This window comes from Macaca nemestrina, chromosome 7, assembly GCF_043159975.1.
Source record: "Macaca nemestrina isolate mMacNem1 chromosome 7, mMacNem.hap1, whole genome shotgun sequence".
Classification (NCBI taxonomy): domain Eukaryota; kingdom Metazoa; phylum Chordata; class Mammalia; order Primates; family Cercopithecidae; genus Macaca; species Macaca nemestrina.
The window spans coordinates 146,234,373-146,252,843 of NC_092131.1; the positions used below are offsets into that span (position 1 = coordinate 146,234,373).

At 38.1% G+C, this 18,471-nt stretch overlaps 1 protein-coding gene across 3 annotated transcripts in view; it reads left to right on the top strand.

The window, feature by feature from the left end:
* Positions 1–18,471, top strand: part of LOC105493093 (NEDD4 E3 ubiquitin protein ligase) — a 167,428-nt gene that overhangs the window by 60,835 nt on the left and 88,122 nt on the right. For 2 of the 3 annotated variants that reach the window (XM_071066806.1, XM_071066807.1), the window contains exon 1: positions 13,268–17,268. In XM_071066806.1, coding sequence (XP_070922907.1) covers positions 15,721–17,268 — 1,548 coding nt within the window. In that variant the 5' untranslated portion in view covers positions 13,268–15,720. Of the gene's footprint in view, positions 1–7,862; positions 7,917–13,267; positions 17,269–18,471 lie in introns of those variants that run through there. The other variant, XM_071066808.1, reaches the window with a different exon arrangement.

Below are 18,471 nucleotides of genomic sequence, written 5' to 3' on the forward strand. Positions count from 1 at the left end.
CCAGTACCATGCTGTTTTGGTTACTGTAGCTTTGTAGTATAGTTTGAAGTCAGGTAGCGTGATGCCTCTAGGTTTGTTCTTTTTGCTTAGGATTGTCTTGCCATTGCGGGTAAAGCCATCAGATCTTTTTTTTTTTTTTTTTTTTTTTTTTTTTTTTTGAGACGGAGTCTTGCTCTGTCACCCAGGCTGGAGTGCAGTGGCCGGATCTCAGCTCACTGCAAGCTCCGCCTCCCGGGTTTACGCCATTCTCCTGCCTCAGCCTCCCGAGTAGCTGGGACTACAGGCGCCCGCCACCTCGCCCGGCTAGTTTTTTTGTATTTTTTAGTAGAGACGGGGTTTCACCGTGTTAGCCGGGATGGTCTCTCGATCTCCTGACCTCGTGATCCGCCCGTCTCGGCCTCCCAAAGTGCTGGGATTACAGGCTTGAGCCACCGCGCCCGGCCAGCCATCAGATCTTATGAGAACTCAGTCACTATCATGAGAACAGCATGAAGGTAACCACCCCCAGGATTCAATTACCTCCCACCAGGTCCCTCCCACTACACATAGGGATTATGGGAACTACAATTCAAGATGAGATTTGGGTGGGGACACAGTCAAACCATATCAGAAGCCAATTACAAAAGACCATATATTATATGATTTCACTTACATGAAATGTCCAAAATAGGCAAATTTATGGAGACAGAAAGTAGATTAGTGGTTTCCTGGGAAGGTTGAGGGAAAATGAAGAGTATCTGTTAAAAGACCCAAGGTTTCATTTTGTAATTGTAAAAATGTGCTAAAATTGTGATGATGGTTGCACATTCTCTGAATATATTGAAAACTATTGAATTGTATACTTCAAAGGGATGAGTGTATGCTATGTGCATTATAGCTAGTAAAGCTCTTTTAAAGATGTACCTGTATTGTTTGTTCCCACAACCACTGGCAGAATTTTCAGGAATATTGCTTCAGGTTCTTTATGAACACAATAGAATCATATACTTATCAACACCTTTTTTCTTTTTGGAAAATTGGATACTCTTTTGGCAACTTTTTTCCTCTGTTGTTTTATGCATTTATAGACTAATATAGTTATCCTTTTTTTCAGTAAGTCTATCGCTGATATTTTTATTTTTTTTCTGCTTTTACCTTTTCTTAAAATATCATGTTGTAAACTGTTTTTTGTGATTATAGTTTTACTTCTATCTTTAATAAATTTAAAAAAATCTTTTGAAAGAATTTGCACATAGTTTTAAAATGAGATAGTATAAAAGGGCTTGTAATGAAAAACAGCAAATTCTAGTGCTCTGTCCTCCCTCCTGTTCCTGCTACCCACTTTTTAACTGTTTCTGTTTGTTACTCTGATCATATTTCCCATATTATTAAAAAGCTCATGCATGCATGTTCCAAGTCGATTTCCAACTATGATAGATGAATAAATAGCCAACTTACGTTTGGCCATTCATAGGATTCTTGCGTAAACATAATTTTTCCTCAGAAATTTGAAGACATTGCTTTATCATCTTTTACAATTGTATTTTGTATTTCTGTTGAAAGATATGATACTTGTTCCTTTTATCTCCTTTCCTTCTCTTTCTGTGAAAATTTTTAATAATTATTTTATACCAGTGTTTTAAAATTTTACAGTGATATGCCTTGTATGTACAGTTTTTAAAATCCATTGTGTTAGGCCTTTGGTGAATGGATTAGTCCATTCTGATGCTGCTAGTAAAGACATACCCAAGACTGGATAATTTATAAAGGAAAGAGGTTTAATGGACTCACAGTTCCACATGGCTGGGGAGGCCTCACAATCACGGCAGAAGGCAAAGGAGAAGCAAAGGCATATCACACATGGTAGCAGGCAAGAGTGTGTGCGGGGGAACTCCCATTTTTAAAACCATCAGATCTCGTGAGACTTATTCATTACCAGGAGAGCAGTATGGGGGAAACCACCCCAGTGATTCAATTATCTCCACCTGGCCCTGTCCTTGACACGTGTGGATTATTACAATTCCTGTGAGATTTGGGTAGGGACACAGCCAAACCATATCAGTAAGCATTTCAGTCTAATGAATACTGTTTCTCTTCAACTCTGGACATTGTGTGAATAATTTCTTTAATGATTTTCTTCCCTCTGTTTGTACTACCATTTGGGGATTCCAGCTAGTTGAGTGGAAGGTCACCTAGAGTGATTTTCTGTTCTTCTCAATCAGAATTCCTCCTGTGAACCACAGAATCAGAAAATGGTTTGAGTAACTATTTTCTCACATCTTCCAAGGCTCATCTTAACAAGTACCATTCTAGATACATGAGAGAAGTTAATAGATAACATACAGTGATTGTCTAGGACAAGGGTCAGTGGACTTTTTCTTAAAGGGCCAGATAGTAAAATATTTTGGGTGTTGTAGGTTGGGAGGCAAAATCAAGGTTATGGTTATAGGTATTTATATATCTATCTGAAATGTAACCATTTAAAAATATAAAAAATATTCTTTTCTTGTGAGCCATTAAATTAAAAAGTAGATTGCTGGCTGGATTTAGCACACAAGCCATAATTTGCCCAACCTCTTTTTTAGGGCATTAGGGGTTAATTCTTTCACTGAATCTATTCAAAAATCCTCTTTTTTATTTTCACTCATTTCCCTTCAACTTAGCTTTTTATTTTACCTTTGGGGAGATTTCCACAAATTTTTCTTAAAGTACTTCTATTTTAATTCAACAGTCATTTTTCATTCCAGCACCTCTTTTTTGTTTTCCAGTTCCCTTTTTTAGTATCTTGTTTTTGTTTTATGGATGCAAGACATTCCTAAATGTTTCTAAGGATACTCCTTATAGTTTTTAAAACTCTTTTCTTTTGTTTCCTAAATTACCTCTTTTTCCTTTGAGGACAGTTTTTCTAATTTGTACGTTCGTGATCCCTGGTAATCTAGTCATACTTAACAGTGATAAAATAGAAAAATCATCTGTTGTTTCTCTAGGTAAAATGCATAAACGTTTAACTATTACATGTTACATTTTTAGTTACCATTTATATTTTGTATATTAAAACTGACGCTTATAGGAACAGAAAACCAACCACTACATATTCTCACTTATAAACGGAAGTTAAACATGAGTATGCATGGATACAAAGAAGGGAACCATAGACACCGGGGCCTGCTTGACGGTAGAGGACAGGAGGAGGGTGAGGATAGAAAAGCTACCTGTTGGGCACTGTGCTTACTACCTGGGCGATGAAATAATATGTACGACAAACCCCCACAACACACAGTTTATCTATAGAACCAACTTGTACATGTACTTCCAAAACTAAAATAAATTTTTTTTTAAAAGGAAAAAAATCTGATGCTTATATTTTCATTAAATCTCCTCCTGAAAATAGACATAAAGAGAAGATCTCTAATAAGAGGGTATGTGTGCACACGTGCCCATGCGTGTGTGTACATGTACCATCCAGAGGCAAAGGTGGTATTTGAGACATTCTGTCATTAGGGTAGTTGCCCCTTTTGCTTTGACACTCTGTTCTTTTGGTGGTTTTCAGCTTCCTCTGCCATCCATCATCACTTCCATCCCCGCTTCATCAGTCTGCTAGGTAACTGTTGAAATTGCTCAGCTGCTGATGGCCCTGTCATCTTCTTTGCTGTAATGGTTTTATGTCTTTTACAAACTATTGCCTACGATTTAAATAGAATCTCCCAAGAGAGAAGATAAGTGTTTATGTTCAGATTGCTAATTTTTACTTAGTATTCTCACTACACATTTTAAACTGTATTTTTACATTTATTATGTGCTTCTGAAATACAAAAAGCAACACGAATAAGTCATTTGTGGTGTTTATAATTCGGCAGGGAGATATCACACATATGCCCAATTAACTTTAATAAAAAGAAAAAATGCAGTAAGTCTGATCAACTACTTTGAAAACAGGAGTAGTAGTGAATGGGGAGGTCAGGCTCTAGGGAGAGGTTGGCATTTGAGCTGGGCTTGAATGATGAGCACAATGTAGACGTGTAGAGTGGAGAAGGTGTTGCAAGTGGATAGACCTTAACGTGCACAGAAGTACAAATCAGAAAATGCAAGAAGCAGTTAGTAGTGAGTTTCCAGTGCGATTACAGTATGGGGTAGATATATATTTGGTTGGGCAGGGGGACATTTATAGGACACAAGGCCAGAAAGACAAATTGGACTCAGATCATGAAGGATCATTCCATACTCAGGCATTTGGATTTTGTTATTTAGACCACTGGGGACAACTTTTAAGTAGGGTGTAAAGATGGCCTAAATGTCTTCCAGAGACAGATAAGATAGGATAGGCCAGGCCTGATGGCTCATGCCTGTAATCCCAGCACTTTGGGAGGCTGAGGTGGGTGGATCACCTGAGGTCAGGGGTTCGAGACCAGCCTGGCCAACATGGTGAAACCCTGTCTCTACTAAAAAAAAAAAATTACAAAAAATTAGCCAGGCCTGGTGGCACGCCCCTGTATTCCCAGCTACTTGGGAGGTCGAGGCAGGAGAATCGCTTGAACCCAGGAGACGGAGGTTGCAGTGAGTTGAGATTGCACTACTATACTCTAGCCAGGGCAACAGAGTGAGGAGGGGAAAAAAAAGATAGTTGAGGTAGTGAATCCTGTTACGAGCTATTAATTACAGCCTGAACCAGGACAGCAGGTTAGTTTCTTACAAATATTCATTAAACATCGGCAGTGTCTGCTAGGTATTTTGATAGACGTTGATACTTCGGAGGTTTTTCCTCAAAATGGTTTCTATAGCCCTGTCTCCCTCCCTATTCCCACTGGGGCCATCCTGAGCAAAGCTCTACTGACTCCATGCCTGAGTTACTAGGGCTCCAGCTCCTGTAGACACCAGGGTCTCTCTCCAGCCCAGTTCATTTTGTGCATCACTGACAAAATAATCTTCAGATGTGACCTAAATTATGTCATGTCTCCTTTTAAAACTGCTTTGGTCCCCCTACCAATCAAGTCTTAACTCTTCTTCTGGATGTCAGTGTCCCCACCCTGGCTCTACCCTAACTAACCAAAATTTTCTTGCCAGTCTCTAATACAGAAATATTCTTGCGAGGCCATGACGGGAGGATCACTTGAGGCCAGGAGTTCAGGATCAGCCTAGGCAACACAGTGAGACCTTGTCTCTACAAAAATAATTTAAGAATTAGCCGAGCGTGGTAGTGCATGCCTATAGACCCTCAGGAGGCTGAGGTGGGAGGATTGCTTGAGTGTGGTTGCACTGAGCTGTGATCGCGCCACTGCACTCCAGCCTGGGTGACAGAGTGAGACTCTATCTAAAAAAAAAAAAAAAAATTGTCAGTCTCATTTCCTTAGAACATGCTCATTCTGTCCCCGTGCTGCCTTTTCTCATGTGACTTTGCCGTGCATGTTCTCTATACCTTTAAATTCTTCCCATCTTTCAAGTCTCAGCTCAGTTGCATCTCCTCAAAAGTTCTCCTACATCTTCTTTGAAAAAAGATTGTCTTACACTATTTTGTCTTTCCTTTTCGTTTTTTGAGACGTAGTCTCACTCTGATGCCCAGGCTGGACAGTGCAGTGGCACGATCTTGGCTCAGTGCAACCTCTGTGCCCCAGGTTCAAGTGATTCTCCTGCCTCAGCCTCCCAACTAGGTGGGATTACAGGTACCTGCCACCACACCCAGCTAATTTTTGTGTTTTTAGTAGAGACAGGGTTTCGCCCTGTTGGCCAGCCTGGTTACAGACTCCTGAACTCAAGTGATCTGCCTGCCTTGGCCTCCTGAAGTGCTGGGATTACAGGCATGAGCCACCGTGCCCACCCTTTTTTTTGTGTGGGGAGGGAGGGACAGGTTTGCACTCTGTTTTCCAGGCTGGAGTGCAGTGGTGCGATCTCGGCTCGCTGCAACCTCCGCCTCCCAGGTTCAAACGATTCTCCTGCCTCAGCCTCCCTAGTAGCTGGGACTATAGGCACGTGCCATGACATCCAGCTAATTTTTGTTATTTTTGTAGAGATGGTCTCCCTATGATACCCAGGCTGGTCTCCAACTCCTGGGCTCAAGTGATCCTCCCGCCTCAGCCTGGGAGTGCTGGGATTACAGGTGTGAACCAGCACATCTAGCCGTCTGAACACTATTTTTCCATCCCCATGATGTCTAGCCTTATGTTTGGCATGTCTATCCTCAGTTACTCCATGGTCACAATATGGCTGCAGGAGTGCCAGCTATCCTAACCACATTTCAGACAGGAAAGATAAATGCAAGGGGCAAAAGGGACATCTCTCCCAGCTGAATCAGCCACCTCTGAAAAGCTCTCCCAAGGAGTGACTGGCACTAGGGTGGCTTCATTGGTTGCCCCTAGGTACAAGGGATAAATTTCTAGATAGGCATATTCAGGGTCTCCATGTTAAACAATTCCAGAGAGCACCATTCACAAAAAATATATATAAAATAGAACAGATTATTCAATATCTTTATCTGGGTTTAATGTATATACATATGTATCATATACATACACAGTATGTATATGTATTTTTACATATGCATATTGTATATGATACAGTATACATATGTAAAAGGTTATCAAGCTGTATAGTTAAGATTAGTATACTTTTTTCTTCTTCATCCCAACATTAGTATACTTTATACTTCACTAAATATATGTTGTACTTCAGTTTTCAAAAATTAATGATTTCCTCAAGAGGTGTCCAGTGTGGTGAGCCTGGGAATGTGGCTGTAGGTAAAACTAGGGTTATGTTCTCAGAAGGAAAAGTAGACACTGAGTTAGGTATCTAGAAATCTTTGTCACAAGTGTAGGACTTTTTTCTACCAGTACTTTTGACATGTACACCAATGTTTTAAGATACCACAATGTTCAATATAATATATGTATTGTAGGGGAAAAATCAACATAAATATGAATATGCTTCTTCATTTTAAACTCTGGTACAAAAAAGGTATTAAAGATTGCCTTTCTGTTTGATGTCACATAGATTTTTATTTTGATATTGAAACATTCCTACAAGAACGAAAGCATTGGCTTTGAGAAATAAAATATTGCTTGTAAATTTTACAAAATTTAAACCTTAAGTGAAAACTCAGTGTATACTTTTGACTGCTATGTACTTTATATAGTAAAAGCAACATGTGATTTTATTAAGTCAATAATAAAAGGATTCACAACACTAGTTTCTGAAAAATAAATGTCCACTTTGGGTCACTCTACACTGATAAATAAAAAGCAAGTAAATAAAACTGATCATAAGATGTCAAAATCTAGTCTGTATTTTTAAGCGTTTGCAAACATTTAAGTAATCTTTTGAAATTTTCTTTTACTTCCTTTCGTTCTATTAGAAAAATCTGAAAAATAACCAAATTCACTTTGTTGTTGTGAAACTACTAGAAAATGAGTGACACATGACTAGTCTGCTCTTACTTCATGTAATTTAAAATACATTCCAAATCATAGGAATTAGCAAATGGCAACATATTTTTGTTTGTTTTGTTTTGTTTTGTTTTTCTGGAGATGGAGTCTCTCTGTGTCACCCAGGCTGGTATGCAATGGCACAATCTTGGCTCACTGCCATCACCATCTCCCAGGTTGAAGTGATTCTCTTGCCTCAGCCTCCCAAGTAGCTGGGACTACAGGCACATGCCACCACACGTGGCTCATTTTTGTATTTTTAGTAGAGACGGGGTTTCACCCTGTTGGCCAGGCTGGTCTCAAACTCCTGACCTCAGGTGATCCACCCACCTCGGCCTCCCGGAGTGCTGGGATTACAGGCATGAGCCACTGCACTCGATCAAATGGCAGCATCTTTAAGCATTTATTTCTCAGTGTCGGTGGGTTGATGTTTACTTGTTTTTAAATAAAGATTGTGTTTTTCTTACTTAGGTTCATCCTCAGCAGCACCGGCTTCTTTTTGAAGTGTTTGATGAAAATCGATTGGTAAGTTATATTGTGCTTGTGTGAAATATGAAGTAAGGGTACGTTTCAGGAGAGCAGCCAGGGGAAGTGGGTAGGCAATCTGGGACTTGAGAGACGGGTTGTGGGTGGTTATGGAGACTCTGCGCAAAATGGTGGGGGAGATAGAATTTGTTTTCTTCCACCTGGTGCTACTCGCTCCCTTTCCATTCTCTTCCCAAGCACCTCTTCTGATTGCCGACATATCATAAGGTCTTACTGAAGACCTCTTGTGACAGGAGAGGACAGAAAATCAACCTCTTTGTCCTGCCTTCCCTCTCACTCGTCCATGACCCCTGGTTCCGAGTCCATGGCACTGGGAACCTTCGCCCGGAGTATCCTTCAGTTGCGCCTCCTCACTACAGTGGCCTTTCTTAGGGTTACCCATATCCAATGGACATCCTATCCACTCTCTCACCCCCACTCTTCTACAGAGGAAATCTGTCCTTTTTACACTGATAAGGAATGAGCAAATAAAGTTTTCTCAAGGATGGCCAGCTCTTACAGAAGCAAAAAGCAAAGTTAAACCTGATGTTCTTTTTACAAAATGGTTGTCCTGATTTCTGAATTCCTAAAGACTATCTTAAAGTCCTATTCTTTTCCTAATGTTGTCTCTGAGGATCCAATCTCAAACCCTCTTCTTAGCAGCTTATATTTATATTTTAAACCTGTAAGATTTGAACAGGTAAGTATACAAACAGTGTTATGTGTGCAAAGCTTATCAGTTACAAGCACCAGAAAAATTAAACAGTTTTGTTCCTTTTTTAGCTAACAAAGAAACTAGCTTTTTTTTAAAAAAAAAGTCTGTTTTTAGTGTTAAACTACATTCATGTTTTTTGCCCTCAAGAAATGATAATTATACTAGCAACTAAAGATATTGCCAATGAAATCTTTAATAAACATCATAGTAAGCAAAAGTACATTATTGCTGCCGAAGAAGACTATCACTGGCTGGCAATCTAATTTTTTTTTTTTTGAGTTGGAGTCTCTGTTGCCAGGCGGGAGCACAGTGGCTTAGTCTCAGCTCACTGCAACCTCCGCCTCCAGGGTTCATGCAATTCCCCTGCCTCATCCTCCCTAGTAGCTGGGACCACAGGCGCATGCCACCACACCTGGCTAATTTTTTTGTATTTTAGTAGAGATGGGGTTTCACCATGTTGGCCAGGAGGGTCCTGATCTCCTGACCTCGTGATCCACCTGCCTCTGCCTCCCAAAGTGCTGGGATTACAGGCGTGAGCCGCCATGCCCAGCCTGGCAGTCTAATTTTTAAGGCTGAGTGACAGATGTTGCTGATTTGATTATCGAATATGGTTAGTTACGGAGCTATTTGTTTTCTGTGTTTTTGCTTTTTTTAAAAGAATATAGAATGTTTTCCTTTTTTCTCCCGTCTGTCTCTATAGATCTGTTTTCCTTTATTTATTATTATTTATTTTTGACAGAGTCGCACTCTGTTGCCTAGGCTGGAGTGCAGTGGCGCAATCTCAGGTCACTGCAACCTCTGCTTCCCGGGTTCAAGCAATTCTCCTGCCTCAGCTTTCTAAGTAGCTGGGATTACAGGCACCCGCCTCCTTGCCCAGCTTATTTTTGTATTTTTAGTAGAGATGGGGTTTCACCATGTTGGCCAGGCTGGTCCCTTCTAGATGGAAACAAATTAAACTTCATATTGGTGGAGTCTTGTGTGTGTTTTGTTTTTAAATCATGAAATATACATACAAAAAAGCCCACATAATACAAATATTTTAAATAAGACAAATATGTATATACATACACATTACTCAGCTTAAGAACTAGAACATTACCAAAATCTTTGAAACCCTCCCTAGATCCCTCCTTAGTAGCATCTCCTTTTCTTCCTCCACTAGTAGCCACTGTCCTCAATTTTGTGTTTGCCATTCTTTGCTTTTTAAAATACTTTTATCACATATATACACATATATACATATACATATGTGTGTGTGTGTGTGTGTGTGTGTGTGTGTATCCCTAAAAAAGACATTGTTATTGGCCAGGCATGGTTGCTCATGCCTGTAATCCCAGCACTTTGGGAGGCCGAGGCAGGTGGATCACCTGAGGTCAGGAGTTCAAGACTAGGCTGGCCAACATGGTGAAACTCTGTCTCTACTAAAAATACAAAAATTAGTCGGGCGTGATGGTGGGCACTTGTAGTCCCAGCTACTCGGGAGGCTGAGGTGGGAGACTTGCTCGAACCCAGGAGGCGGAGGTGCAGTGAGCCAAGATCACACCATTGCACTCCAGCCTAGGTGACAAGAGCAAAACTCTATCTCCAAAAAACAAAAATCCACCTTGTTTATTTTGCATATTTTTTAATTTATAAAAATAGTATATCTCTGTAGGCATTCCTCTGATATGCTTTTTTGCTTAACGTTGTATTTGTGAGATCTGTGATGACACCTTTCAATGATGCATAATTTTCTATACTCTGAAAATATCATAATGCTATAATTTATGTATTTAACCTCCTTAATATTAGTGTTATTAGTGTTATTTCCAGTATGTTGCTCTTACCAACTGATAAACATTTTTATGTCTCCGTATGTATATGTCTGAGTGTATCTCTAAGAGATACGTTTTAGAGTTGAATTGCCAGATCATGGTATTACTGTTATTTTTCCTGTTGCCACTGATACCGATGTGAATTCTGCCTTATCATTGGGTGTATTATTGGTGAACTATTTTATTTGCGTTATTTGCATGTTGTCTACAAGGAGGGACAGCTCACATCTGTGCTTTCCACACAGATGTGGTCTGGTCTGTTTTGCTAGTAACTTTAGTATTGGTGTGACTCTTTCTTAATGGCCAGAACGGCTGTTTGTCAAACACTGATGAGCAAATTAACATTCCTTGAGCGTTTACTGTGTATATAATACTATAAAGTGCGTCATGATAGGTTGGAAGAAAAAAGCATTGCCTTTGATATTAACAGTTGGATATTTATAGATGGATAAATATGACAAATAAAATTTTAAAAACTTTTAACTAAAGGAAAAAAAACAAAATACATTAATCAAGATACTGTAACGCCTGTAATCCCAGCACTTTGGGAGGCTGAGGCGGGCGGATCAGGAGATGTTCCTGGGGTCAGGAGTTTGACACCAGCCTGGCCAACATGGTGAAACCCTGTCTCTACTAAAAATACAAAAATTAGCCAGGCGTGATGGTGCACACCTGTAGTCCCGGCTACTCTGGAGGCTGAGGCATGAGAATTGCTTGAGCCCAGGAGGTGGAGGTTGCAGTGAGCTGAGATCACGCCGTGCATTCCAGCCAGGACAACAGAGTGAGACTCCATTTTGGGGGGAAAAAAAAAGTTGTTATAGATCCCCACACTAAGGACTAAGAAATTCTATCATAATCCTGCATTTCTTTGGGGGCATTAGCTTGTAACCCTAAACAAATTATTCAGGCCTTCTAAAAATACCTTCTCACATTTGAAAAATGAGGACAACAGTATTTGCCCTGCCTATCTCATAAGCATGTTGTGAGGATAAAATGAGACAGTGACTATGAAAATACTTGGAAAATTCTTTATCATGATACAAATATAAAGTGTTATTTAACATTCATGGACTTACACATTTGTAGCTGTCTGATATGGTATATTTTGTGTTAGCTAAGATATACCATTTAGTTTATCTACTGTGTTAGATGCTCTTCTATGCATGGGAAATACAGCTTTTCTCGAGAAACCTGGTTTACTAGCAAAACAAAGAGCCAAGATAATTAGAACAGGGTGGTGTGTGTCATTCTAGTCCGCTGATTTGTTGCTAGTCTCAGCAGGTAAGGGAGGTATAGAGATGACTTGAGATGTTATAGAAACTATAGCCATTGGTGGAGTAACATACCTGATTGTATAGCAACAAGTGATCTATGTTATTATAAATGTCATTCCATCTTTATTCTGCTGAGGCACTCACAACTAAATTTAAAATGTACCGTTCTCCTAGCAATTTCTCTTTGAAAATGGAGGGTGAAAAACACAAGTATAATATTAAGCAGAAACAACTTTAGTCATCTGGAAAACGTTTGCAATATAAGTGATATTTGCTTTCAAGAAAGAGTAGGCTTATATCATTGTTTTCCAGCCAATTTTAAGACTTGAGGGTTTTAAAATATAGTCGTTTCATTATGGTGATGGTAGTAGTGGTGGTGGCAATAATGACAGAACATTTCAGAATGATGTGCCTTAAAAAAATTCTACCCACCAATGCAAAAGTTAGCACTGTGTCACCAGTCTAAGACATACACCTGTACACATTCAGCCACCGGTTTTAGGAGCTGCCTGTATTCTGGGTGGAGACCTTGTGCTTCTCACATTTAGCAGTTGTATTAATGAAGGTTCTCCAGAGAAACAGAAACAATAGATTGTGTATATATTTTATGTATTATTTATTTTTCATACATTTTATATATGAAATTATGTGTAATATATGAATACATATATTTCCACACTATGTATGTATATAGTGAAGACTGCAATCTGAAATCTGCGGGGCAGGCCAGGAAGCTGAGAACTTAGGCAGGGATTCTACATTGTAGTCTTGAGGCAGAATTGCTTCTTCTTACAAAACCTGTGTTTGCTCTCAAAGCCCTCGACTGATTGGGTAAGACCCCCACACATTGTGGAGGGTAATGTGCGGTACTCAGAGTCTACTGATGTAAATGCTAATCATGTCTAAGTGTCTTCATAGCAATGCCTATACTGGTGTTTGACCAAACTACTGGGTACCATAACCTGTCGAAGTTGATACATACAATTAACCGCCGCAGCTGACTTTGGCCTTCAAAGTTCAGTCAATGATTAAGATTACCCAGAGCCTATCCACACCATGTAGATAATTACATTATTTTCCGTGTGGATGATCAGTAACCAACAGCTCAGAATGTGGGGTTCTTAGCTTCAATCTGTTTCACTCCAGAATATGCAATTCTATGTAGGACGTGCATGGATTCTTTCCAGATGAGGGCTGCCGTGTCCCTCCGGTTCTTCTACTCTTAAGGTTAGGGTTAACACTCCTGTTTGGTATTTGCTGGACTGAGGAACTACGTTTTATAGCAAGTTCCCCGATTTCCCATGCAACTGCTGTAATAGCAGTATAGATCCTATGTTCAGACCTCAGCCAGCAGTGCAAACTGTTCAGCCTCCCTAGAATTTCAACTCAAACTAGAGTGCTAGGAAGTGCATGTGATTCTCTTACCTTACTTTTCCTTGGCTGAGACCCTCTCTGTAAATTTTTCAAACGTCATTCCTTCTTGTCCACCTGCAGCGCTTTTTGATATTTCTTTAAAAGTGGCAGCTGGATCAACTTCAGCAACAACAACAAAAACCCTGAAAGAAAGCGTCAGACATTCAGAGTGCCTGTGGTGACACCATCTATCCATCCAGACTTCTCTCTGGTGTCTCTTGGTACTTACTTTGTGCCCAGGACAAGCTCAGGAGCCTCAGAAGAACCGTGTAGTTACGGTCCATGCCCTCCAGAAAGTTAAAATCTAGTTAGGGGACATGGAACTGATGCTTATAGTGAAGCTTATCAAAGAGAAGACATTTATCTGGCCAAATACTTGGAGCTCATTATTTTATATGTTAATAATCAGAGGAGCTTTTCTTATTTCCAGGAAGTTGTAGGCCACAGGCACGAACAATTAGATCTCATTGATTAGCCTATTAGAAGGGATTCATTCTTTGAGTTATTAGACCCCACACTTAATCCCAGAAAGCAAGCTGAAGTCATTTGAAGGCAGAGTAAAACAGGACTCCTCCTTATTTAAAAGAAAAAGATGTTAAGGGAATATTGACTGAAGTCTGTAAAATCTTAAAGGAGATACATTATACAAAACCAAAATAACATCATAATTGTATTACTAAATTTCCAATTATTGTACACATTTGAAAACACAATGCTGTTTCATTCTAGTCAAATATAATTCAATAAATTCCCATAATTCTATTTTGTTGTGTCTTAATTGATTAAATATCTGTTTAGAAAATTCTGATCGAAAACAGATGTATCTTAAGCAGTTTTTTTAAAACAAAGTATATGTTTTACATATTTGCTTTTACTTAGGAAAAAAAGCTTACTTAGAAAAATACAACTTGGGTGTAGTAGCATGTGGTATAAACAACGGAACTATTTTACCTTTTACTTTCCTATGAATGAGCCAGTATATATTTATTACTGGAGTTCCAGCTATAAAATTTAGGTAAGGGGTTTAAATATACCCTAGAGTATTATTTAAAAATAAATTTGTTTCTTTCAAATAGAATACCAACCTTGGTCTATGGCATTTGGGAGAGAAATTAAAATATTAAATTTTTATTACCCAGTAAACTGAAAATAAAGGTTAAATAAATACAAAGCAGAAAAAATATATACAAAATCACAACCTCTAAAAGGACAAACAGTCCACTGTTCTCTACTGTGGAAGCTTTATCAGCACTGCTGAGTAATTCCACCTCTAGGGCAGGGCTAGCTCTCAAAAATGTAAACAAGTATGTACTTTGTTTATATAAAGAAATGTACAGCTTGGTTTGTATTTCTTTATAGATATCAAACAGCTAAATGGATTGTTTCAAAGCACCAGCAGGGGCCAGCAAAGAGCTCTTAGAGTTTTTCAGAACAGAATTGGCATTGAGATATGTTTATTTGATGTGTTAAATCCTTTTTAGACTTCTTTATACCACAACACTCTGTTAAGTGAATGAATTGCAGAGACAGTGGAATAAAATATCCTATGTGTTCAAACTATCTTGGGGTATAGTTTTCTTTTTTCTAATCTGCATATATTTTTATTGGAATGTTTGCTTAGGCTATTTCTTGGCAGAGTTTTAATAGTCAAAATATAAATGGCATCATTTAAAGACTGTTCTACTTGGCTGGAAAAGGCCTTAAAATTACAGGAGAAAATGCTTAGTGACAGCTTCTCTTAAACTTTTTTTCTCGAACCTATGCTTCAGTTTTGCAATGGTATTACTAGGTTAATTTTGTAGTTCTGTCCTTAAGCTTTCACTTTTTATGTAATTAGCACTTTAGAAGCTAAAATATGTATCTGTTTGATGTAGTGCTAAAGTTTTAATTCATCCTAAAGTTTTGGTATTTCCAAATTTACAGAACTGTTTGAATTCACAAATTAAAAAAAAAAATGAACAGTCCCTATATTAACTAACTTGACTAGATTCCTAGTATGACTACTATTTGGAAATTCAATCTTTGATTTGATACTTAATTACATGGGGTTTCGTTCCTACCAACTTCCTGTAATTCTATACCTATGGGTAAAAATATTAGTGGTCAAAGTTGGCTGGAGAAAGTATAGGCACTGCGATTCACATAGTTAAATGTTCATTTAGTAGAGCTGGGGTGAAAAAATACTGTTTCAACATGAAATGTTAGAAGATTGTTGTTCTTGTGTTACTCATTCATGCAAATTGGAGAAGGTATAATTGAAACAAGGTTGGCTGTGTTTGAGTCAGTGTGCTGCAGCTGAGCTCAGCTTAAAGGTCGCTGGAAATCAAGTGCTTTGTAAGTGAAGGCATTTTGACTACAAGCGATTCAAGACATTTTGGAAACGTCAGTCTCTGGAATGGGTCGTCTTTTTCTTCCTATGATATCTGGTATCTAATGTTTTACTTAGGATAAAGACTACTACTTAATAGCTCTTTTAGGCACCACAAATGATTTTTTTTTTTGATGCAGTGCAGCTGCTTCTAGCCTGTCTACGGACAGAGATCTTTGTTATGACTTTCAGCCCTTAACATGTTTGGAAATGAGAACAAATGGCACAAAGCTTACGATTGCACTTTGCAGCCAGAAGAAGCAATACTTACCCTTTGTCAGAAACCTCCGGAGATGACTTGGATAGCCATGTTCACATGTGCTTCAAGAGACCAACACGGATTTCAGCGTCTAACGTTGTTCAAATGAAGCTGACTCCCAGACAGACTGCACTAGCTCCGTTAATAAAGGAAAACGTTCAGTCTCAAGAAAGATCGTCTGTTCCCTCATCTGAAAATGTTAATAAAAAGAGCAGCTGTCTACAGATTTCACTGCAGCCAACAAGGTACAGTGGATATCTTCAGTCTAGCAATGTCTTAGCTGATAGTGAGGATGCTTCATTTACTTGTATCTTGAAGGATGGTATTTACAGCAGTGCTGTGGTCGATAGTGAATTGAATGCAGTGAATGATGGTAACCTTGTAAGCAGTCCAGCCATTTGTAGTGGTAGCCTTAGTAACTTTTCAACCAGTGATAATGGATCTTACAGCAGCAACGGTAGTGATTTCGGGTCATGTGCAAGCATCACAAGTGGAGGTTCATACACTAACAGTGTCATCAGTGACAGTAGTAGTTATACGTTGCCACCAAGTGATGATACTTTTTTGGGTGGAAACTTACCTTCTGACAGCACCTCCAGTGGAATTGTGCCAAACAGGAATACTACTCCATGTGAAATTTTTTCGAGAAGTACGAGTACAGATCCTTTTGTCCAGGATGACTTGGAACATGGATTAGAGATTATGAAATTGCCAGTGAGCAGGAACACAAAAATTCCACTAAAACGTTGCTCCTCCTTAGTCATTTTTCCTAGGAGTCCTTCAAATACCCCACCGACTTCTCCAACAAATCCATGTACTCTTCTGAGCAAAGGATCCTATCAAACTTCACACCAGTTTATTATTTCTCCTAGTGAAATTGCACATAATGAGGATGGCACTGGTGCTAAAGGATTTCTTTCAACAGCCGTCAATGGACTTCGGTTATCTAAAACAATTTGTACCCCCGGAGAAGTAAGAGACATACGTCCGCTTCACAGGAAGGGCTCGTTACAGAAGAAAATTGTTCTTTCGAATAATACTCCCAAACAGACTGTCTGTGAAAAGTCATCTGAAGGATATTCTTGTGTTTCAGTGCATTTCACCCAACAAAAAACAACTACATTAGGTTGTGAAACAACAAATGGTGATTGTAAACCAGAAATGTCAGAAATTAAGCTTAATTCTGATTCAGAGTATATTAAGCTCACGCATAGGGCATCTGCATGTTTGCCATCCTCCCAAAACGTAGATTATCCAATAAATATCAATGGAGAATTGGCAAGACCAAATTCACAGATGAACAAAAACCATGGTATTTTACAAAGAAGTATTTCATTGGGAGGAGCTTATCCAAATATTTCCTGTCTATCCAGCCTTAAGCACAATTGTTCTAAAGGGGGACCATCTCAGTTACTCATAAAGTTTGCATCTGGAAATGAAGGTAAAGTGGATAATTTATCAAGAGACAGCAACAGAGATTGCACAAATGAACTGTCTAATTCTTGCAAGGTAAGTTTCCTTTGATCTTGGTAAATATTAATTTATACAAGAATAACTTAATGAAATATTTGGAGAAAATTTATTGTTATAACCAAGCAGTTTTATATATTTTCCTGGTCCTTAGCTAGCAGTACTTTGTAGTCATAAATTTTATATTTGTAAATCTGAAGAACCCTATGTATAGTTTTTTACTGTATTTGTTATTTTACCAGTGTACAAAATGTGTATTTTTAAAAATCTTCCTAAGTGATTTAAGCTGTAAAACTTTTCTACAACATAAAAACAAACTTTGAGTAACAGTCTATTTCATAAGATTTTATCTTGGTATCTTTTTCCTTTAAATGGTATATTATTCTATTTTGTAGCTCAGTATTTTATTCCTATTTTCAAAACCATCATTTTGCTTTCTCCTCTTCTTAATCATTATGAAATAGAGTAAAATTTAGAATGCTTATTTAAAACATTAAACAAATACCCATATCAAAGTGTGAAGATCTTGTTATAAATTATCATAGAGGAACTGTATCTCTAAAATACATGTATTGATAAGATCATTCATAAAAACTATTATGCTGCATGTTTAAAGCAGAGGAAAAATAAATGGCATTTGCATTTGTATATACCCTTAACTATAGAATTTTGTTTCCACCCTATTTTTCTTGAGCCACGAGTTAATACTGCCTTCTAAAATGTAACTCACTCACTCAACAATATTGAATTCTAAGTTTTAATATTTTTGAATTTGGTTTAAATTGCTAGGCATTTCCCACAATTTTCTATTTACCTTTTCATTTTTGACAATTCAACTTTATTATATTAGTAATTTAACTCTTGAATCTTAGCCAAAAGTTCTTTATGTAATTTGGCCTTTCCAAAGTATTTAAAATGGTTTGAACTGAAATAGAATTTTAAAATTTCTGTATTTGGAATGTTTTGCCAGATTCCAAGAAATTTAAAAAATTTTCTAACTAAAGCAATTTTACATGACAGTACATAATTGTTTGGGGGGAAAAAACCTTATCTGTTTATCTGTGTTTTTGTAACATCCAGTATGTTTATTAAAGATTAAAACAAAAAATCTTCTGGATAAGTAGCTTTAGGTGAATAAAATAGTAATTGCTAGTTTATTTTCTGTCTTCTGAAATCTGGTAAATATAACAATTGTTACCAATGCCCAGATGTTAATATAAGCCACTACTTTACTAGGATAAA